Consider the following 22,858-nt stretch of genomic DNA (forward strand, 5'->3'; position numbering starts at 1 on the left):
TATCTGTCTACCTGCAAGGACTTATGAAGGAATGAACCATATTCCAATTTTAAATTTATCTCAAAACCCCTGAGCAGTGCTTACACACTAAATGGGTTTTACACAGTAGTCAGAAGAATAGAAAACCCCTCAAGAGACTCATGCTTTTTTTTTTTTTTTCCAGTTCTTCAATTTAAAGCTGTAGTAGCTTTATAGGTGACTTATTTGATCTTTCCTTCTCCTTCAGATGTGCAATTGGACTTGACTGTTGCAAAAGTTTACACAGTATCTTGGAGCTTGAAACAATTGAGTAACTTCCTCCATGCCTCCCAAAATGTCGCATTTAATTCTAATCATTTGCAGCTCTCATAGCCTTGAGGATCTCAAAGGATTTTCCGGCATGATTCAGCTAAAGCTTACAAGAGGTAAGTGAAGTTTAGCAGTAGCTTGCAGTCATGGAAACAAGTCTATTTGCAATGGCAGAACTAGGAGTAGAGACCAGAAGTCCTGAATCCCAATCCCATGCTCTAAGTGTTAAACAAGCTCAGTATTAATGAAACAATGAGGCCTGAGTCAGATTGAGAGCTGCATATTGGCAAGGGCTGTTCCTTTCTGTCAGGAGAATAAGCTGACAGTTTTTCCAGAAATAATAAAGCTCCTGGAATTCCATGTATTTTTATCAAAACTCTTTAGTCTAAAAGTCTGACACAGGCTTTTCCAGCATCAGTGCCAAAAGCAGCAGATAAAAGTTAATGGAAGATGCATCTTCCTTGAGAGAGTGTGTTCTGTCTTAGTACAAGCTGGAGAAGTATCTGGCACCTTGCACACTTCTCTGCATGAAATTTAATCTCACAGGCTCAGCAGAAAATGTAAGTTTGCAGCTTTTGTTTAAACAACAGTAGCATCCAGTGATGAGCAGTAAGTGTGCACGCTCCATGACTGTCTGGAGACCAGGAGCAAACCGAAGGGGACTGTGGTTATTTGGGTGGGAAGAGTAAAGTCATTTACGTAGTGCATCTAGGGGGAAACATGTATTTTCTTCTTGGCTGAGGGAAATAGAGAAAATAAGTAGCACAAGAGCTAATTAAATCTGTTTTCTGAATGGTTATGTATCTTGTGGTTGGCTGACTTCAGTGCTGATGAATCCTCAAGTTCGAAATTCAACTTTTCCTATGTTTTTAGCATTTAGAAGGGTATATTATCTTTGCTTGGCTTTGCTGATGTCTGACATGTTCATTTTTCCTGTAGCTGGGGCACTTTAACCTTAGCTGGTGTGCCTCTTTTCTTTTGCAAACTTATCTTCTTTGTAGATCTGTAAAACTGGTTGCAGATCCTAGATCCAGTTGAGTTACCCTGGCTGTATCCCAATTCTGTTAGGAAAAGACCCAAGTATATCTTACTTGTAGCAATGTAGGCAGCCCTGGGTGAAGATAGTGCATGCTCTAACAGGTCCCCTCATGTGGGTAATCAGAGAAAAGCAGGACTGGGATCACCCTCATGAAGTAAATGATCTCAGAGCTTTTTTTTTTTTTTTTTTTTTTTTTGCTCATATGAAGTAAGGCCAGTAAAAGGCAGAACTAATTCCTCAGCTTTTGAATGGTACAAAATACCTAGTTCTGTATGACAACCGACATGATTCTATAAAAAGCATGCTTTTTAAAAAGATCATCTAAAGTGCTGGACTCACAAGGCCCAAGCCTACATTTGGTGTGAAGTCTGTGAAAACAGTCCAAAGCGTGGCAGAAAAGAAACGGGCCTGTAGTGCTGATGGAGATCAAAAATACCCCCTGAAATGGGCATTGCCCAGTTACACAGCTTCGCTGCCTAATGGCCACAAACCAGCTTGATTCCATTGCGCCAGGTACCGTAGGAGTATGCAATAAATTACAGGCCTTGCCCCACAGTTTAGCTCATCTCATAAAACACCCATGGTTTAATTCAACTCATCCAAGAAAGCTGAATAACACAGTAGATTTGGGAAGTTGCTTGTGGGTTGCCAAGATTAGAGTCCACTGCTCTCTGGCAGGAAGAAAATTGCAGAAGTGAGGACCTGACCACGCAGAAGAACTAATTTCAGGAGCAACGGCTTGTGTGTCCCTGGGACTCAACCTGTAGGTATAACACAGGATTTTGGTAACAGTCTCCCCCGTTGGACAAACCGTGAAGAGACATTGTCTTTAGATGGATGCAGCAGGAAAAACCTGATGCGGCCTGAATGTGGAAAGTAGATGTAGGATCAGAAGAAATCTCAGTTCTTAACTCCAGGTGAAGCCCGAGGGAACAGAAGTCGCACAGGTCTCTGTGGAGCTGCCTGCTGCTCAGAAGAGCAAGTTTTGAGTTCACTCGGAAGGCGAGTAACAGGTCCTGCAAGAAAAAGAGAAGGAAAGAGGCAAATCAGAAGTTACTGCTTGCACTTTATATATTTCCAAGTTTGCCAGAGTTCAGATCCTTTGCAGTATTGAACTAATTTTCACTTTTTTTAAAAAAAAAAAAGTATTTGGTTTTCTCATTTTCAGATAGTTATTTTCCTTTTGTTAGATTGATGGCATTAAGTGTAAGTTATGCAGGTATGAGTGTTTATAGATTTTGGTCCTTTCTCTTTAATGCTAAACTTTTAGAGAAAATATACATTCATCTAAGTATTGACATAAAGAGGTAGGTTAAAAATCTCTAACCAATCATGCTCTTTTCCTCAAAAGTTATTCTACAATGCATTATTTGCAATTGTAACTTCTTCATGAATCCTAGAATAGTTTATGTGTTTAAAACCTTTTCAAGAGCAATTGAAAAATTATGTTAGCCACTCTAATGTTTAAAGGGTTCCATGTGGTACAGATTTTTGAATGTATGGGAAGAAAATGAAACCAAAAAAGAAAATTTGGCAGGCAGAAATCTAGGTGCTTGCACTGGCTCTAAATCTAGATATATGCACATTAATGATCTTATTTGAGAGATGTCTGTATTAAGATTTGAAAGCTCTTTGGGGTCTCAAGGGGCAAACTCACTGAATATTGTGATGTACTGTGAAACTAAACAATTTTTCTCCCTCCAAAATAACCAAGGAATCAGAAACTCATTGTGTGTGCAAAACAAAGGACACATTAAGAGCATTTTTTTTTGTCTAGCCTTGTTCAGTGATGCTCCATTAGAATTGGTATTGTAAGGAGGCACAAAACCAATTCTGCTTTGTATGTATACAGTCCTCTGGAAAGTCCAAAAATATATTTTAGACTCACAACATTCAGACTCACAACACTCATATAGTGAAATTTTCTGCCTCTGTGTACAGAGAGAAAAATTTAAAGGGGTTTGGCAAAACCCTGGGCAAATCTTGCTGTTGTGGTGTAATAGTATAAACTGCAGTGCCCTACAGACAGCTCTGCTCTTCTGTTAGGAATTACCATTAGAGCAAAGCAGAGAGTAGAGTACAGGATTATGTTTAGTCTTGGTCCTAGCCCAAATATATCTTCATTGATGATTTAAGCTGAAATGATGGACTTTGTATTGCAGCATGACCCAGCAGTAATAAGGGCAATAGGACCCCAGAATAAACCTCTGTCTCTCTTCATGAGGTTTTACTTTTCTTTAAAAAGATAAAATAACAAAAGAGGGTTGAACTTTTCTGATGCTATTTTTGGTTGGATATTTTGAACTGGAAACAGTAAAATGAGAGTTGTAGTAAGTACGGCAGACAGTAGTGCTTTTTGAAACAACAGATCAGAACAGCAATAGCATCTCATTCATTCAGGTTCCTGATCTTGAGAAGGCCAATTCATTAACATCAGTAAGATCAGTCATGTCCGGATTGGGCCCTTTATCCCATTTTCTCCCTCTGAGTCACAAGCAGATCAGATATCCCATAAATTCTAGTGCTTGCAATGCCCACTTGCCAAGAGAAGGAGGGACTGTTGGAAGTACCGTGAAATTCCTTGTCCCATGTGTCATATTAAGTGGTATAGCCAAAAGATTTCCATGTTAAGACTTCACCAGGGCTCACTTTAAAGTGTTTTGTTAATCCAACCACTGTTAACTCTCCTGTCCTTTTCAGAACTGCCTTTGGAGATATTTAGAACATGATATCCAAGAAGCCTGAGCAGTCTTTGTGGAGACATTGGACTGGGCAACTGAAGAGATGCAATAGGATTTCAAAGAATCTCTAAATCCCTGCAAATCCTCCAGCTGAAAGACCCAGGATCCTTCCCTTCCGGTACAGTTTGATCCAGGTAGGAATGCCAATCCTTGAAAAGCCTAGTCATAAGCCTAACTCCAAGTGTAACTCTGCAGTGATTTCAGAGCCTGTTCTGGAGCTCTGGCTATGCTATTTGTGCACAGATGAATAAGCTCAAATACTTGTCAGGACAGATTTAAGTAACATATCTTAGGTCAGTAGATGGACCCAATCAATCCAACTGTTTCTCATTTGTGCCATACGAATCCATTTTTTCCCTCTTTTCTGTAATTTCTCCTGGAAGTTACAATGGTTTCTCCACATACCTCTTTATCTTTTACTGACATCCTCTTTCCAGAGCTGTGTCATTAGGCATCTTTATGCCTACAAAGAAACAGTGTTAAAACACCCAGAAGAGAAGGAATTACCTCAGATTTATAGACTGGGAAGTTAAGATAGAAAAACACAATGAGTTGCCCATGGATACATAAAAATCAACATAGTACAGGAAAAAGAACAGAACAAATAACTCCTCCTTCCCTTTTCTGTGTTTTTGCCATAAAGGTATGCTTCTTTCCCTTTCTTATTCATTGCGCCTTTGAAAATATTAAAAAGCTTCCAGCCTGCCGAGAAAAAAATAGCTGAAGACAAATATCTGTTGTAAAATGCTTAGCTGCTAAACAGATCAAATGGAATGATTTATTATAGAACCTCAGCTTGAGTCTCTCCCAAATATTTGTTGCTGGGATATGCTTTTCTGCTATGCTCCTTCCCCATTCATGCAGCATTAAGAAGCTCTCCTCCTCCTTCGAGGCCACAGGAGGTTTCACGTTGCATTGTTAACCTCCTTCAGATCCTCTCCTCCATGCACAATCTGAGTTACATTTACATGCAGACATAATGTCGTTCAGCCTACTTTATGCCACTTACACCTCTCTTGTTGCTATGGGGAACACTGATAAGAAACCAATTAGCAAATAAAATATTTGAGGAGGAATTTGAAAACCTCTGCTTGGTGGATTTGTGTATAATAGGCAGTGACATTTTGTTTGGCATTTGTCCTTACCTAGATGAGCCTCTTTCACTGCAGCTACATGCTCTGCAGTCAAAACATGCTCTTCCCACAGGATTTAGAGGTTTAGACATGTAACTGCATCTTACATTGGGGAATTTTTGCAATTCCCAGGAGAGGAGGAAGCTTGCTGAGTTGAAAATTGCTTTTGCTGGCGTGAAAGTGCCAAGAGCACCATCAAGTGTCTAAGTGGAGTAAAGACAAGAGCCCGGAGGTCCTGCACATCTTGCAGTTGAGTTAAGCTTTGGTGGGGCATGATGGTATGAGTAAAAGTTTGCAGTCACTAGAGAAGTAACTTCTGAGGGGAGAATGGCAAGTTTGCCACCATTCCAGGGAGACATGAGACAACCTAGAAGCCCAGGGAGTCAGGTCAGATTATGTCTTCTAGAAAAGAGTTTAAATGGGAATATTCTTAAATGGGAATAATGAAGACTCAGGGAGCCAAAGATACAAGCAAGAGGAGGTGGAGGTGGCAGGAGATGAGTCTGGATGAGCGGAATGCTCAAGTTTCTGTATTCATCAATAAGGGGGTTTCTCCACAGTTTGGCTGAAGAGCAGGACAAAGGGAGGGGAGACTGAGTGGAGCCATGAGCCAAGTGGGACAAAAAGAGCCATCTGCAAGGAGATGGGGCCTTTACAAAGGAGCAATATAGGGCAATTGCCCCACATTCTTCAGCAAGGGGGACAAAGGAGTTGGTGAGCTCAGGTGAGAACAGGTGACGGGAGGCCGGAGTTCAGTGTAGGTATGCTGGGAAGGCTGTAACTTCTGAGTACCTTGGCCAATGGGGAAAAGGAGAGGGCGTCCCTCGGTCGGGAAATTAGGATAAAAGCGGGGCTGCGTCCCCCAGCAATTGAAGAGACCCCACAGGGATATGCCCGGTGGACTCTCCCTTTATTCGAATAAAGTTTTAGGACTCCTCTGTCTCCTTTTGGACATTCAGTTCTTGACAGCGAGATTTTCCGCACATGGATAAGAAAAATATGCAAAATGAAGGAAATAAGCTGTGGGGGAGAGAGAAGATTGGGCCAGATATTTACCACCTAATCCTTCCCCTTTGCAGAGCAAGATTGGCAAAAAAAGGCTAGAAATTTGCATTGACAGCTGAGTGAATGAGGGAGAAGTAATTGTAGCTGCCTCTGTTCAATCTTTGCGCCCCATATAGTTTGGCTGGACACATGGAGATAACCCTGGGTTTCAAGGAAAAAAAAAAAAGAATTGGAAAAAGATTTTGAACAGACATAGGCAGCAATGTGTAGTTCTTCTTATTGCCTATGGCTGTAGGCTTTTGGTAAGCCAGAAGAAAGTAACGAATAGGAAAACATGCAGTTGAGGACAAAAATGGGCAGAAGTCTGAGGAAAAGGCAAAAATTTATATTCTTTGAAAAGAAGTGATAGCCAATTAGGTGCCCAAGGAAAAGCACACAACTTTTTCATGGGACAGTGGCTGTGCAACAGTCTTTTGAAACTTGAGGCAAACAAGGAACTTGGAATGTTTCTTGTATAATGAACATGATATTTATTAATTCAAGATCTACAGTGCTCTAGTTTAGCACAATATTTGTACTAATTTATTGCTAATATATCCTCCCTTAAACCAGGCTTTTGATGGGCTGGCATAACTTAGAAATGCTGTAAACCAAGACAACCTCTTTGTTGTGTTCAGCATTCCCAGGAACTTAGCATGTGTTTGCTCTCATTCTTTTTATATTGGATTTGCAAAGCAGAACTCACTTCTTCACTTCCTTGATTAAACTCAAGTAACGTTTTGCTTGTGCCCTGTGGCAGCAGTGCCTAGATGGAGTGGTTTGAATACTGAAGACATGAGAAGTATTTAATGTATGGACAGCTGTTAAAGTTGTCTGAACAGAACATCTGGTATCAAATCTTTGGATAAATCAGCTCCTGGAAATATGTGGACCTGCTTTGTGTGTGTGTCTTTTTCCAGCTTTACATTCCCTCTCCTGCCTCTCTGAAGCCAGAAGATGGTTTATTACCTGGTGCAACTCCTTAAACTCCCTTTGCTGGGGTGTATGGTGATTAGTTGAGCAAAACAGGGTAGATATCACTTTGGCATCTGTGGGGTTGAGAAAGTGACACTGCAGATACATCCATCCAAGACCTCCCTGTCAGGGAAAGTGAATGGAAACCCACTGCTCAGCACTGGTAGATCCTACTGCCAGTCCTGCTTTATGTGCAAGAAAAAGTCCCGATGAGTTCAAGAGAGAAGGGGGGAAATGGGATCACTGCCTACTGACTGGTGCCATCCAACAGATGGAAATGCTGTTGTTTAAGGGATCCTCAGCCCGTCTTCCAAATCACAAGTTACTGTTGGGCACCACAAGGAAGGGCAAACTCATGTGTTTTCACTTCAATAACTGAAGCAGTCATACAGACATGCCATCCATTTAGAGGTATTTGAAATTAACTCCTTTCACTTTGGGGAGAATTTAAAGAAAAGATAAGAAAGGCTGAGAACGCAGAGCTCCCATCACCCCTGCTGGGACTCAGGAGAGTCGGCTTCACTCCTGACAACGTTTCCAGATCGCCTGGTGTAACAGCTCTCCAGGATCTTGAATTTACCTCTCTAGAGGCTCTGACTCCTGAAACAAAAGGGCATGAAAGAGCATCACGTGTAAACTGGATTCAGAATATTACCAAGTGGCTATTTCAGCCATATTAACCAGGAAAATGGGCTCACGGTGTAACACTTTATACTACTAAATAACATATTTCAATTTATTTCCTTTAAGATATCTTGCTGTGTTTAAAGGGATGCTTTTCTTCTCTTTTGTCCTGTTTTTAGGCTTGATAAATCAGGGAACTTCCAATTAAGTTATTCTTGACTCACACTAGTGGTAAGAAGAAGGAGAAGCAAGTTCTTCATGTTTGATGTTACATTGTTGCCAGATGTTTTATTGGTGGAAATCCATAGCTCCATAGGCACCAATTTCTTCAGGATCTGGGATGTCTGGCCCAATTTCTGTCTTCATTCTGGAGGCTCTGTGAAAAAAAACACTTTATTTTGCAATATTGAATATTCATGCTGGGCAGTTATAAGCAAAAACAAAATAATGAGAGATGAGGTCTCTAATAAGCTTCCTGTCACATGAGGCTCTGGCTCTGTGGAAGCAGATGTGGTTGCTGACTTGTTTCCAAAATGTTGAGTGGTGATTAGATTCTATCATACTGATGTTATCTCTCTGTGATCTCATTCAATACGAGTAGTTCTGTAAACAGTGAAATCTTCTTTCCTATGGGTTTATATCTTGGATTTTGTTTCAGCATGGATCCTCTGATGCTTAATGGAGATTAAGTTCACATTTAGTTTAATTCTTAAGAGAAGGATAAATAATCTGTCTCCTTTACTTGGCTATTTTCACAAAACTTGCAGGAATTATATATCTGCAAGGCTCTGTCAAAGTTGACTGAGATTCCTTGAACATGTCCAAGAGTTATGTGGTGTGGACAAACATGAACATAAGTCTCATTTCCGTAGAAAAGCCAAAGGTAGGAATGCATTTTTACTTGCTTGCTACCTGCTTAATTCTATCCTGCCTGTGTCTTTTTTTGTGACCGGTCATATGAGATGTGCTTTATTTGTAAAGCTGTGTGAACTCTGGGATATTTTATGCCTCATGGAATGCATATTAAAACATTCTTAATTTCAATCTGTTATGTGGCACACAGCAGCTTACATCCTTTTGCTATTGTCCTTGCTAGAGCATGGGGAGAAGATGCCATGCCTTTTAACTTGCATGTTTGCACAAGGAAATGCAGAGAAAACTGATTTTCGCTCCTCTAGAAGAAAGCCCAGCAATTCAGTTTTGGAGCAGGAAAAAAAAGGAAATGGAATTGAAAATGACCCCTTGAGTTGCTGAGTCCAGTCTTTTGCTTATGTAAGGAGCCAAGTTCCCAATCTTTTTCATAAACGGATTTTGCTATTCTAAAGTTTGGTCTTTCCTCCTTATTCTCTTTTATCCTCCCTGCTTCCTACTTTATTAGGGAGTTTCTTCCAGAATCTGCCTCTTTTCATAAGAAGAAACCCATCCTATGGTCCTTTATTCTTGTTCCAATAGTATCCTTTTGTTTGATTAGTTCTTTTCCAACTAACTGCAGTGAGACTGTGCATGTGCTCTGCTGTGCCAAGCTCAGTAAAGGAAGCAGGAGTCAGTCCAAATAGCCAGTTTTTCCCTTGTTTTGCTCATTCCTTAGCTTATTAGAGCACATTCTTATCACCTGTGTATGTTAAGTAGCATTTTTCATAATATGTCACATTAAGCAAGAAAAAAACTCCTGTGTACTATAGAGGTCAGTTTAACCTAGGGTCTAATAAAAATCCTTGAATATTTATTGCAGGGCAGACTTCATTGACAGCCTGGTCTTCAGAGTCAACTTTGTGAAACTTCTCCAAGTGCTTTTACTGGCTGAGAGAGGTGGCATCAGTTATCTAGAAACCTTGAAGATCCTTCCTGAAGAGATGAACCCTGCAATCTGTGCCTGTGGGTACTAAATCGGCTTTTGACAAGTAAAGAACAATGCAGTCCCAGGGTTTTAGGAGTAGATGGTTGCTGCCAGACCACAAAAAATGCCTGAGCAATAACATAGCAATGGAGGGTGTGCCCTTGTCCATCATTCCCTCTGAGCAAATTCTTGGAGACACGTTACCAGGATTTAGATAGATTTCATGAAACTAGTAGAGAAACAGGCTTTTGTTTCCTGACAAAGGGAAGAAGAGATAATGGAACACAGCAAAACATGTGGCTTTTTTTTGGTCCCAACTGAGAGTTATACAAGCAAACCCCAGCGACCATCCTCAGACAGCGGCTGCCAAAGTGAGACTCTTCTGAGCAGATTAGCATTACCTTTCTCCTGTTGTGAGTTGAAAGCACTGCTTTACTTCCTTTGAAATAAGCAAAAGAAGCAAGTGGTAAGATGTCCTTCATACTTGGGTTTGTGCAACTTAATCAGAATGCTCCAGTCTTTAGTAGCAGTATCCTTGCCCTGATAGTTGCTCCTTTTGTCTTACATCCAGGGAAATAGTCATTTTTTCTCCTCCTGATAGATTTATATAGATCAAGCATGTGTCCTCTCTCTCGCTGTATTGCTAAATTAAAAAATCTCAGCTTTTCTCATATATATATATATATATATATATATATATATATATAAAATATGTATTTTTATACAGCTACTGTGGTGGCCCATTCATGTGTACCTTTCTGAGTATATGTGACCAAATATGAACACCATTTGTACAAAGTCAGTTCCATCAGACTGGTAATTACAGCAAAAGGTAAAAGTTTTCCAAGTACTATTGCTTTCTGAGGATGAATTTTCAGCAAATTCTAATCAGGAGCCTTTAGGAGGATCTCGTCAGGCATCTAAAACTTCAGTCACCCAAAGAAGAATCTTGTCCTAAGTAAATCAAATAGGCTGGATCAATGCAAAAACATACACCTACACGGATAACTTATTCATAACACATGGATTAAACTTTGGGACTGTCTGGAGTAGTGGAATGTGGTATCTTTTATTCACATGTGTAATAGTGTCTGTGTTAGCATCAGGAGGAATAACTACAGATATGTGAGTTTCGGGTAGTGTTTCTCGCATCTCAGGAAAGACAACTTTTCAAAAAGGTAAACTGGTTTCCTGGGGACTTTCCACTGCACCAGTGAAGTAGTCCACCAGTACAGCCTTCTGAAAGGGGGAAATAATCACAAGTGCCCTCCAAAGCAAGGTATTCCAGTTGGGAAGTTGAATGGTTTAAGATGTGATTTGACTTTAAGGGGTTCTAGATATTTTCTGGACGTTGCTTCCTAAAGTGTCTGCACATAGGCTGTCTTTGTATTTTAAGCTGAGCGCACAGAAACACAGAACTGGTGGGCACTCTGCTGGCCTGCGTGACTTCCTCATAGTCACTTGGCAGCTCAGCAATAGGAACACAGTGATTCTTATGTCTATTGTGCCCATCAGAACAAGGCTGAGAGCAACTGACACCAAAGGCCTGGCCTTGAAAATACATGACTTGAAAGAAAAGCTGCATTTTTTTTGGTAGGGTCCAAATGTGTTTCACTCAGTTTTGCTCTTATTCCCAAAGTTGGGTTGTAAACAAGGATGATTTTTACCCTGGAAGCCACACATCTGGACTGCAGTGCCTGTGACTGTTTTCATCATCACAGCACTTACTGGCTTCATAATATTCTGTGTGTGCAGGAAACAGTTTATAAGAGGTAAGATGATTTTATAGCTGAAGAGCTTGAACGTCTTAAATCACCAGAGGCTGCCATCTAGTCACAGCCATCAACCTTCTATGTACAACCCCGAAGTCTTAACATTCTGCATTTCCAGACAGGCAGATTTTTTTTGAGTCTTGCTGTTCCCTATCACATCTCCATGCTGGCTCTGTCAAGTTTAGGTTAACTGCCCAAAAAAAGAGGCACCATCCACTTTCATGGGACATGAATGTGAAGTTGTGTAGAGACAACCTATGGGCCTGAAGGTTTTGTAGCCACACAGCAATAAAACCTTGAAAAGTAATTACTGTATAGCATAAATAAAACATCAGTAATGTAAGCTCTTATTAATGCTTCATGCCAAATCACAAAATAATTCTGTACCTGCATGGCTTTAAATAAGTCGAATAAGTTGGGTTGCTTCTTGTTGTTTTTCCCCTCACTGCATAGTTGGTATATGGAGTCTGGATTTTGCCCTGTGGAGGCTGTGTGTATTTTAATGCATTAATATTGAAAATGCTCTATTCCTTAATGGCTCAGGAAAAAGACCTAGTCCCCTGTTCATTATTCCATCTTGTCCCCAAAGCCCTAACAATGCAGGTGCTATGGAGTTGTTTGAAGCTCCTCCAATAAATAAATGGATGTCAGTATAGATAACATGATTTTGTTTTTCATTCATCATTTCTTTAGCTATTTAGGTTTGTGTCAAACCTTTGCAAACTTTTCTTGTTTGAGCTAATTAATGTGAAATATATTGCAAATTTATCACTTTTTTCACTGCAAAATCAAGCAAGTCAAAGATCCACGAAATGATAATTAACTGTTTGAGAACAAAAAGGATATGTTTTAAAAAATATGTTTATTGCCTTATTATTAAATGCTACAGAAAAATGTTTTCCACAGCAAAACACAGAGAAGAACAGGGATAAGTGCAAAGCAGACAAATCAGAAAGTAAATTATCTGTGAAATCACTTGTTTTAATGCTACAGTGAACAATAATACAAGTTTGGAAATAGCTTTTCCTCCTCTGGAGGATGCAGCACTTTTATTTGTGCTCCTGCATAGGTCAAAGTGGCTGCATTATACTGAGATTTAGATTTTTTTTTCGACCAACAGAATGCTAAATGTTGTCACCAACAAATTTATTCTGTTGGAACTGAAGAAAATCCTAGCCTAGAAGAAAACCGCAACTTACTCTGTCTTGTCAAGATAACAGCTATGAAATGCGTTATCTTTAGATGCTTGGGCAGAAAGATAAGGAGAATTTGGAGCACTAAAATGCGTATTCCACACTGCAGCTGCTTCTCAGATCTCTTTTGCAATCAGTTTCTACTAACTTCCTACAGCATAACCTCTCCAAGAACAGAGCTAAAACGAACACTTAAATGCTTCAACAGAACTCCATAAATCTCAGGAGCTTTCTACTGCTAGCACTTCTAGCAAAGGGATTCTGAAGTGAAGAAATGACTGATATCTCTATCTTCCTGCACCTCCGATGCCAAATGAAACCACAGTGCAACTACATTACCCAAATTTGTGTGTGTGCAGCCAAGTCTTTGGCATCACAGTTCCTTTGGTGTCAGCACTTGGTTCTTTTGGTCAAGTCGTAAATTGTGCATTATTTTATTTGAAGCGTTTATAGACTGGCAAGTTCTTGTGAAGACCTGTTCACAGGCTAGTACAGTTTACAAAGCAAAAAAATACTTTCTCTTCCCTGCTCAGTGTTTCTTTTAACATTATGAGATAATTGACATTTCTTCCCGGTCTCTGCTCTCGTTTAGTAAGTTGATAATGCTTCTAAAGTACTTCACAAATTCCATCCGAACATCTTCAGGATCTTCTTCTAAGTTGGAATGTATTAGTTTCAACTTGTTCAGTGGAGAAGCTTTGAAGTTAAATAAAAAATAAATAAGTTTATTCTGGGCAGAAAATAAGTATTTACGTTCAAGTCATGTGATAGATCATGCCAAAGTAAGCTGACATTCAGCAGTATCAATTTTTGATACCCCAGATGATGCGTTACATGTTAAGAAATACAACATTCCATTAGGAATTCTTATTTCTGGCACTGCTACATATTCTCTGTGTGGCCTTAGAAAAGTGACTCAATTTTTCTCTGTCTTTACTTTCCCTTTTGTTATCAGGGATATTGCTCACCTTCTAGACAGATGACTTCTAAGATTTAATCTTTTTGTTTTTGCAAAGCACTCTACCATTCTTACATTGACAAATTTAAATGAAGTTATATCACCAACTTCAAAGCTAAAGAGATCAATAAAAAGAAACTCCGGTGAGTTATAATTTATGTTTTTATCTCCTTACCCAAGGTCAGATTCTCGGTGTCCCCCGCGTGGCCTGGTTTGTGGTGTGCTACTAGAAGACACTGGCTGTCTTGCAGTGGCTGCTGCTGCACAAAGCAGGAGTACCACATTTCTATTTCTTTCAGGTGACTGGGCAGCTCGGGATTGAAGACAATCACTACACCATGGGAGTCCTTCATCAGAGCCGGCCAGCATGTTTCAAACCTTGAAAAAGGTGAAAGGAAAATGCTGAGATTGATACCTTGAAAATTGGTCCTGCATTCAATCTTCCACAAGTTTTCATTTTCTCACCTAAAAAAGAGGCATTTCAATACTTTTTCCTTATTAAAAAAAAAGCGTACTAGTGAGCTTACTAGTTTATATTTGTATAAAAGAAATATAAAGAGAAAGCAAATATTCTTCAATCTCTTTCAGTTATCAGTCAGTTATAGAACAGGGCTGTCTGTCTCCTGTATCTTCATTTTAGGAGCTATGGACTTAGTACTTATTCTTATCAAAAACAAACCTTGGTATCAGCTGGGATCATGGCAGAGAGGACCTTGCACCAGATGTTTTACAGTACAAAGGTACAAAAAATATGATGAGTAAAGAGAATAATTTCCATCTCAGGAAAATTATTGGCATTAGGTCTTGAGGATGAATATTCTGTGCATATACAGCTATTAAGAGTTAAGTAGCTCAAAGGAAGTAAGGGAATGATGAAGCTGACTTACTTCTGATCACCGCTGCAGTCCCACAGCTCAAATCGACACCCTGCTCCCTTGCTGCCTCCATTTAAGTTTGGCTTCTCATATTCCAGGATCCTGTGGCAACAAGTGGATAGAATAAAGCTCTCTGCACCGCATCAGAGCATGACACTGCCTGAGAGGCAGCCATTTGTCAGCGGTTTGCCTTGGTCAGCACGGCGTGGTTTTGCTCACCTTACACCTTGCGTCGGGACATAGCTGCCAATCCCTTCAACACTCTCTGAAACAAAGTTTGCCAAGACCGTTTTTCCAGACTGGCAGAAATGGGAGCAAAAGACACCCGTTAGTAATTTCACACGCCCAAGCGGGGCTGGACACGACAGCCGGTTCACCCGAGCACCCTGCTCCCTCCGGCCACAGGACTGCACGTGCAGACCTGGCCTCCCCCTTCCCGCACACCCGCACCCTGTCAGAGTAACTGCTCATTTTGGGGGTGCGACGTTCACATAGGGGCTCTGCCTGCGGCGGGCCGCAGGGACAGCGGGATGCGGGGAGGGTGGCTGAGGTAAAGGCATCCTCGGACACCGGCAGGGCCGAGGGAAGGGGCCGCCGGGCCGGACCGCGCTCACCTCACACGGCCCTACCAGCAGCACCTTCGCCTTCAACATGGCGGCGGGCGGGCGGCGGGCGTCGCCCAGCAACGCGGCGGCGGGGGGCGGGGCGCGCAGCGATTGGCTGGGGCAGCCGCCGTCACGTGACAGGCGCGCGCGGGAGGGGAGAGCGGGAGGAGGGAGGGAGGTTCCCGCTGGCGGCTTCTGCCCCCGCGGCCTTAAAAGTGGAGTTTAAAGCTTAAAATCAACCAAAAATAAAACTCGCAAGCACATGTGGCAGGCAGATGTGCCGCCCCAGAGCTGTTTAGTGCCCAGGTGCAACAGTGATCTTAGAGTGGCTTTCAAATAGGAGCCATAGGCGCTGCCATGGTACAAATGTTTACTGCTTATGCTACTAATAAACGTGAACCAGAGGCGCTCGGCTCGTGCTGCGGCCATGCTGCTTCCCTGCCCGCTGCAGGCCCGTCCGGCCATGTCCCCTGCACAGGGGGGCTCGGCCCTGCTCGGTGCAGGCTGATGAGCGGAATGCTCAAGTTTCTGTATTCATCAATGAGGGGGTTTCTCCACAGTTTGGCTGAAGAGCAGGACAAAGGGAGGGGAGACTGAGTGGAGCCATGAGCCCAGAAGGACAAAAAGAGCCATCTGCAAGGAGATGGGGCCTTTACAAAGGAGGGAAATAGGGCAATTGCCCCACATTCTTCAGCAAGGGGGACAAAGGAGTTGGTGAGCTCAGGTGAGAACAGATGGCGGGAGGCCGGAGTTCGGTGTAGGCGGCCGGGAAGGCTGTAACTTCTGAGTACCTTGGCCATGGGGAAAAGGAGAGGGCGTCCCTCGGTCGGGAAATTAGGATAAAAGCGGGGCTGCGTCCCCCAGCAATTTGAGAGACCCCACAGGGATATGCCCGGTGGACTCTCCCTTTATTCGAATAAAGTTTTAGGACTCCTCTGTCTCCTTTTGGACATTCAGTTCTTGACAGCGAGATTTTCCGCACACTGACATCCTATTGCGCCCTACCTCGCACCTCAGCGCTGCTTCATGTTCAGCCTGGGGAGACAAAAGCAGTAATGTCAAAAATGTTAGTGGCACCTACAGTTAGAGTGACTTCTCTTGCGGCAGGCTGGATGTGTGTTTTCTCCTTGGGAAGTTCCGCATGTGATTCCAGATCAGATTCACAAAGAAATGGGCAAAGCTGCTGTGAGTGCTTTCTGCTGCTGTGGTGTTTTCTGCAGTTCAGACCTGCTAAAGCCCAGAGAAAAGACAGAAAAGGTGACCCAGGGGGAATAACCTACAACAATCTCACTCTCATTAGTTGGCACACTGTTTAGTTGCCACGTCCACAAGCATATGATGAGAAATGCGACATAAAGGGTCCTTTTGTGGATAACAGTGAAAAAGAGAAAAAAAAAAAAGTTGGGGGTGGGGAGGCAAGAGGTAATAGTGATGGTAAAACTGCCTGTTTGTGCAGCTGCCCAGAAAGCAATTCTGATTAATTTTAGATGAAGTGTCAGACAGGGTCCTTGTGTGTTTATATTAGCCGCTGAAGGAGAGCACAATTGACCAAGACTGCAGTTTTTAGACTTATCTATGTGATTTAGGAGTTTAAGTCACTTTAGAAAGTGAGAATTAAGCTACCAGGCCACTTAGAGTGATGTTTTGAGACACCTGAGTCAAGTACATTTGATGTTAACAGCATCTGCCCTAAGTTTACAAGTGAAGTTTTGTTAGATACGGGTATGCTGTTTGGTGAGAGTACACATTTCAAATTAACAAGGCCATTTTGTTTCGCTTATTCGCTCTTTGCTAGTCTACAGCAGAGAGAAAACTCCAGCAGCAGTGAACTACTTTCAGACTGGAGAACAATATTTCAAGTTTACATTATATTTTGCACAGCAACTTAAAGAATCTTTCATATGATTTTGAGGCTTAGTGCTGGTACTTTGCCTAATGCACTGTAACAATGTTTCCAAACTTTGGGAACCAAAGCAGCTGCCTTAGAGCAGCGAAATCAAACCGTGTGCGCGAATAATGAATTGGTTGGAAACACAACCACATGCAAAGACCTTCCATCCGAGTGGGTGTTCTGCGTGGTGGTTGTGGGGTACGTGACACATATGGAGTGTGTGCAGGAATGGCCTTCTGGGGCCTGCATTACATCTGCTTATTTGTTCTGGTTCATCTGGGAGCACTTTGGGGCAGGACTGGAAGGAAGAAACCCCTACGTCCGTGTACTGTGGCCTGTTCATAATAAGGAGAAAATTAATGTTGGTGTAAATTTGAAACTTTTTGTTTGAGAAGCTCAGAACAGGAATAAGTGGATAGGTTTGAAGTAGTCTGATAAATGGGGGGTTAAAGCATGGCTGTCCTATGGATCGAGTTCTGGTAGAGTTATGAAGGGGGACCAAACTGAAGCAGGACATTGAGAGTGATGCAGAGGAGGGCTGCTGCTTATCATGAGCCTTTTTCACCTCGAAGTGGCTGCCCAGGAGCCGTGTGCAGTCAGTCCACACTCTTTCTCAGCAAATATATTCGAGTAGCAGTAGGAAAAACTCAAGCAAAAGCTTTTGTTTGGTTCAGATCATCAAGGACTGCATTAAGAGGAATAATACCCAGTTCTGAGTCATGGCCTCAGCATGCTTTCCAGAGGAGATTGAGATCTCTATTTCCGTGTTATGTATGGAGAAGTAAAAGCAGAGAAACGTTATATGACTTGCACCCGCAATTAAGATACCTCCCAGGTTTCAGTCCCCAGAGAGGGGAGGGAGCCAGGCAAAACAGTGACCAAAGCGTTTTTGACTGATGGACATGAGCTCAGCGAAGCCCTAAAAGACCCAATTCTCCCCACGCACCTTCCTCAAAGCCAATGGAATTACCAAGGGTTGAATTTGAATCGCTACGCTTAATACCCTGCTTCAGAACCCAAACACGGGGAGCAGCAGTCTGCCTCCGCAAGACAGCACGCTGAGAGTCTCAGGTTTACTGAGCAACGAGGCACAAGTCCGGACGCAGGGTTTGGGTCCCTCTGTTTAAATTCGGGCCTCAGCTGTAGCCGACGCTGCTCCTGTCTGTCCCTGTGCTTGTTCTGAAGTGGTGGCTCCCATCACATTTCAGGGAGCAACAGTTACACCTAGTGGCTGAACGTGCCTGTCCCTCTTTGGTGCCCTCCCTGCTAACAGTCTGTGCTGCTGGGGACACTGATTGACACTTTTGACTTCCGAGGCCAACACGTGGGAGCTCCAGGGATTTGCCATTTTCCTCTCAACCCCCCACTACATTCTGTTTCCTATTAAAAGTGGTAGATGAAACATGAAAATCTTCCTCCCGCCTTCCCACCCCCTTCTCTTTTCTGGCTCGTGGAGGAGGTTGTTCCAGTCCATCTAGATCTCTTGATCTGTAGGTGATTGGGCTGTGGATGGCTGGACCTACTGCTTCCAGCTTGGAGCACTCAGATTTCTGTGGTTTTTTTTTTTTTTTTTTTTCTGACTGAAATCAAGCAGATCATCTGATGGAGGTTGGTGACCTCCGTGCATTTGATAATGTGGCATTAACTTGCCTGCCTTAAGGCAGACCCAAGGAGTTCCATTTCTTCTTCTGTTCCAAGAAGTACCATTTCATAAGATGTGGTATGCGGGGTTGTGGTCTCCTGGAACTGCTGATTCATCAGAGAGGGAGCCCCTAGAAAAACAGCATTTGAGAGGAAAGAATCCACAGACATTTATTAAGACATCAGGAGAGCCCTTCAGAGGGTCTCCTTCCCTCCTAGCTGAGGAAAGTTTCATTTTTTCCCATGGGGAAAAAAAAAAAGTTAAGCAAAGTATTTCTGCTAAAGTCCAGATCATCTGCATTTGTAAACAGAACCTCAGCTGTTCGTGGGAATTACCATGGGACGTTGTGGTCTTGTCATGTTCCTGCTGTCTAATTTCTAACTCCTAGTACACACAAATGCACATGACCAGCACACACTAGTACACGGCAGCACACACACACCCATACAGAGCAGTGCACACCCGTGCATACCACTGCACAAGAATAAACACCAGTACACAGCAGCACAAACAAGTGCACAGCAGGACGAGCACACAGCGGTGCACAACAGTGCACACAAGCTCACATTGGTACACAGCGGCCCGCAGCACTACACAGCAGTACAGACCAGTGCACACTGGGGCACACCAGCATGTGTAAGTGCACACAAGCAAAACCGTGCACACCCAGTACACACCACTGCACCACAGCACACACCGTTGGACACCAGTACACACCAGTACACGACAAAACACCGGTACAAACCAGTGCACTCATGTACAGATCCGTACACAGCAGTACAGAAGCACACACCAGTACGGACCAATACACAGCATCACAGACCAGTGCAGACCACTGCGCCCAGTGCAAATCCGTGCACACTGTGCATGCACGCCCCCACCTCCCCGTTCCTGTTCCTTTTTGTGGAAAGGCGACGGCAGCAGCAAATGTGCCAGAGCACCCTGCGCATGCCTGGCCGTGCCCCCTTATCGTTCCAGTACCATTGGACACGCAGTGGCAGTAGTGAGTGCGCTGGACCAAACTGTGCACGTGTGCACCCACTGCTATGACAGCGCTGAATCTCCAACACGCGCTGGCAGTAGCGAGGGGGACGGAGCGCGCGGAGCACTGCACATGCGCTCCCCTCTCTGAGCTTTGCGGTGCCAGTTTCCTGGCACGCGATGGCAGCAGTTAGAGCCGCGTGGCACACTGCGCTGGTGGGCACCCCTGCTATTGCAGTACCTATTGCCTGCGGCGGCAGCAGCGAGCATGGCAGAGAACATTGCGGCGTTCTGTGGGCATGCGACGACAGCAGCGAGCGCACCAAAGTGCACTGCACGTATGTCCCTCCCTTACCATTCCAGCAGCGTTTTGAGGACACGTGATGGCAGCAGCGAGTGCGCTCAAGCTCTCTGTGCATGTGTGCACCACCCCCTGAGCACATTTCGGGGTAGGGGTGGAGATGGTCTCAAGGCTGAGGAGGGAGAAGCACATGGGAGTGTGCAGGGGGTGGCTGCAGGCTACTGCTGCGACGATGAGGCCGTTGCCCAGAAAAGCAGCCCGGGAGATGTCCAGGAAGAGCGAGAAGTGCCAGGGCTGCAGCTCCCGTGTGTCTGCGAACAGCAGGAGGAGGAGCTCGTTGAGGAGCTGGTGCTGGACATTTTGCTTCCTCCAACCGTGTGGAACTATCTAAGGAGGAAAACAGAGTGACAAGTCAAGGGAGACTTTTCTGATCCAAACTTTTTCTCACAGACACACACACAAAAACACTGCTTAACTCTTCCCTGACTGGAGCTTGAGAACGTGCCATGAGGAGCAGGGACCTCTGCCCAAGGGCTTCAGAGCCCATGTTGGGGATGGGGGACAGGATATCTCCTAATTTGCAGGAGCCAAAGAGCAGAGCAGAGAAGTTCCAAAGAGACTGGCAAGCTGATGTTGGTGCTATCTGAAGGCTGAGGAGTGGTGAAGATACTTCTAAACCTCTTTATCCTTCAGTTCAGTGGTTAAGATGCTTACCCCTTGTTTAAACCTATCTGCTGCATTTTCATTTCCATCATGCAGAGACAAGTCCTCTTAAAACCTCTGCTCTCAAAATCTCCTCATGGTGAGGGGGAGCTGTGGACAACGCTGACCCACGCAGCAGCCTCTCAGCAGGAGAACGAGGCTGCCCTCGGGGGGCTGCTCCTCTCGCTCAGACGTTCTCCCCACGGTGCTCTGGGATCTCCCCGGGGAGGCTGAGCACGGACCCGCACAGGCAGCAGGGCAGCCGTCCCGGGCACAGCGCACCCCGGGGCGCAGGGCGCTGCTCTGAGTTACAACCCTGGCAGATGTGTCTGCACGCCCTGGCTTTACTCTCCTGCACCAGTCCTGGGTGTGAGTAGCTGTGATGCCCTTTCCCTGTGACACATGGCAGCAAATCCATGCTCTAAAGCATAGCTTCCCCCTGTGCAAAGGAGAAACCACGAGAACGATTCTTAACAATCCTGCCACTCATGAGATGGAATGTGTTTAGAAGACCTCTTCAGGAACCTCAGTAGCATTGCCCTGGAGACAGACACTTGCTGCATCAAGGACTGTGAAAATTTCTCCCACAGTGTTCTCTCATCTGGTCTCAATTCCACACTGTGTTCCAGTTTTCTTTGTTTTGTCTCATGTAAGCAGCAGCCGGCAGTGCCAGGAGCCGGGAGTTATTATGGGCATCTCTTAGTAGGCAATTCCATAGTCTCTCCTGCAATCAAATACAGTTTGATAATTACGTGAGTGTATATCGTGTACCTGTTCTGCTTTTGTGAAGCTGCCACAAACGGGGAAGGAAGTCTGAGTTTAGGCTGGAAGAATTTCCTGCATTGAGGAAACAGACAGGCATGGAGGGAGGACTCTGATAATACACATCAAGTGGTAGGTGCACAGGAGGAGATGGCTCTTTCAAGAGATCCAGAGGAGAGCAATATCCTATTGGAGACCTCTAGCATGCAATGAAAGGCACCAGTGCAAAGAAGGGTTTCTGGGGGGCATGCGACAGCATGCAGAGGGGTTCTGAGAGGGCTGGAGATTGAGCAGAGGGTCTTGGACACATTGGAGGGCAAAGAGAGGGATTTTGAAAGGCCCAAATGGCAGTGAGAGGGCTCTGGAGCACTCTGAAAGACAACTGGAAAGCCATGGGGTGTACCAAGAGCTAACTGGATGGCTCTGGGGTGCCCAAGAAGGTAAAGAGAGGTTCTGTAGATCACTAAAACACAAATACAAATGCAGGAGTCCTGACTGGAGAGAAGGCAAAATGAGGGCTTTGGAGCACATCAGAAGGCAATGGAGAGCTCTATGGTGTACTGGAGGGCAAACCATGGCCCACAGGTGGATACAAACTCTACCTGCTTCCCCAAATGGAGATCACCTCCATCAGACCCCTCTGCCTACTACCATGTAGCCCGGACCCCAGCAGTCCCTCAAAATGCACACAGCAGACTCCAGAGAGCGACCTGTAGGACAGTCAGAGCTGCTCGGACTCCCTCACCAGGAGCTGTGCTGGGCTTCATGAAAGCACATGAAACAAGAGCCCCTTGACCTGGCACACCTCTGTTGTAACAGCACAGGGGGAATGGGGAAGAGGGAGGCATCTCAGTGTTTGCTTTCCACACTGGATGGTGACTGCCCTACGAGTGTTTATTTACTGAGTCGCACTCTTCAAAGCTCCCAGAGATGCTGTTCCCAGGGCAAATTCACCCAAGGAGCCAAGCACTCCCAGCAGAGAACACTCCAAGGACTGCTGCTGGCGCAGGCATTGTTTTCTTTGCATTCCAGGAAGATATGCACCTACTTTGTTTCAAGTCGTGTTTTCTAAGGACGCAAAGGAATTCCAGCCTGATTCCTTCCCCATGAGAAAGGAAGCTGAGATGGGGGGGAACCTGTTCACTCCTCCCACTGCAGTGGGAGCTATAAATGCCTCCGTGGGATCTGCTTCTCTGTAGCTTTGAGCTTCAGAGGTCATTCCTTCATAGACACCATGGGTGAGTGCAGGCTTGGGAACCGGGGCACTTCTTGCTGGGAATGGGGTGGGCAGGGCAGTCCAGCAGTGTGGAGAGGCTGTGCTGTCTTCTCCACACGCTGATGGGTGATGTGCCTGCTGAGGGCAGCGCTCCCCTGCTACCTCCTCCAACATCAGCACCTTGTGCCCTGTCTTTTGGCTCATCCCAGCCAATCCCCTATTTCTTGTTCTGCAGAAACGTTTCCCTGTAAGAATCTGGCTCAGACAGCTCTCAGGTGC

At 44.3% G+C, this 22,858-nt stretch overlaps 1 protein-coding gene and 1 long non-coding RNA gene across 3 annotated transcripts; one reads left to right on the forward strand and one right to left on the reverse strand.

Annotated features, from left to right (window-relative positions):
• The first annotated feature begins 73 nt into the window (after positions 1 to 73).
• Positions 74 to 13,991, forward strand: LOC104575944 (uncharacterized). The gene is made up of 3 exons (XR_015913663.1): positions 74 to 404; positions 4,028 to 4,202; positions 13,904 to 13,991. It is a non-coding gene; the product is annotated as an uncharacterized LOC104575944 (long non-coding RNA).
• On the reverse strand, positions 12,914 to 15,154 carry IFT22 (intraflagellar transport 22). Of its 2 annotated transcripts, none has more exons than XM_088530111.1 (5): positions 15,094 to 15,154; positions 14,699 to 14,778; positions 14,492 to 14,581; positions 13,780 to 13,982; positions 12,914 to 13,342 (listed from the first exon to the last, which is right to left on the reverse strand). In XM_088530111.1, exons 1-5 carry the CDS (start codon positions 15,130 to 15,132, stop codon positions 13,194 to 13,196), a joined length of 561 nt encoding a protein of 186 aa, XP_088386237.1. In that variant the 5' UTR covers positions 15,133 to 15,154; the 3' UTR covers positions 12,914 to 13,193. The 2 variants fall into 2 exon arrangements, with proteins under 2 accessions (XP_088386237.1, XP_088386238.1); XM_088530112.1 differs by having other exon boundaries at positions 14,699 to 14,744; positions 15,094 to 15,130.
• Between the last annotated feature and the right edge of the window lie 7,704 nt (positions 15,155 to 22,858).

The sequence above is a fragment of the Tinamus guttatus genome, unplaced genomic scaffold (genome assembly GCF_059628265.1).
Source record: "Tinamus guttatus ecotype Peru unplaced genomic scaffold, ASM5962826v1 Tinamus_guttatus_pri_ptg000356l, whole genome shotgun sequence".
Taxonomy (NCBI): Eukaryota; Metazoa; Chordata; class Aves; order Tinamiformes; family Tinamidae; genus Tinamus; species Tinamus guttatus.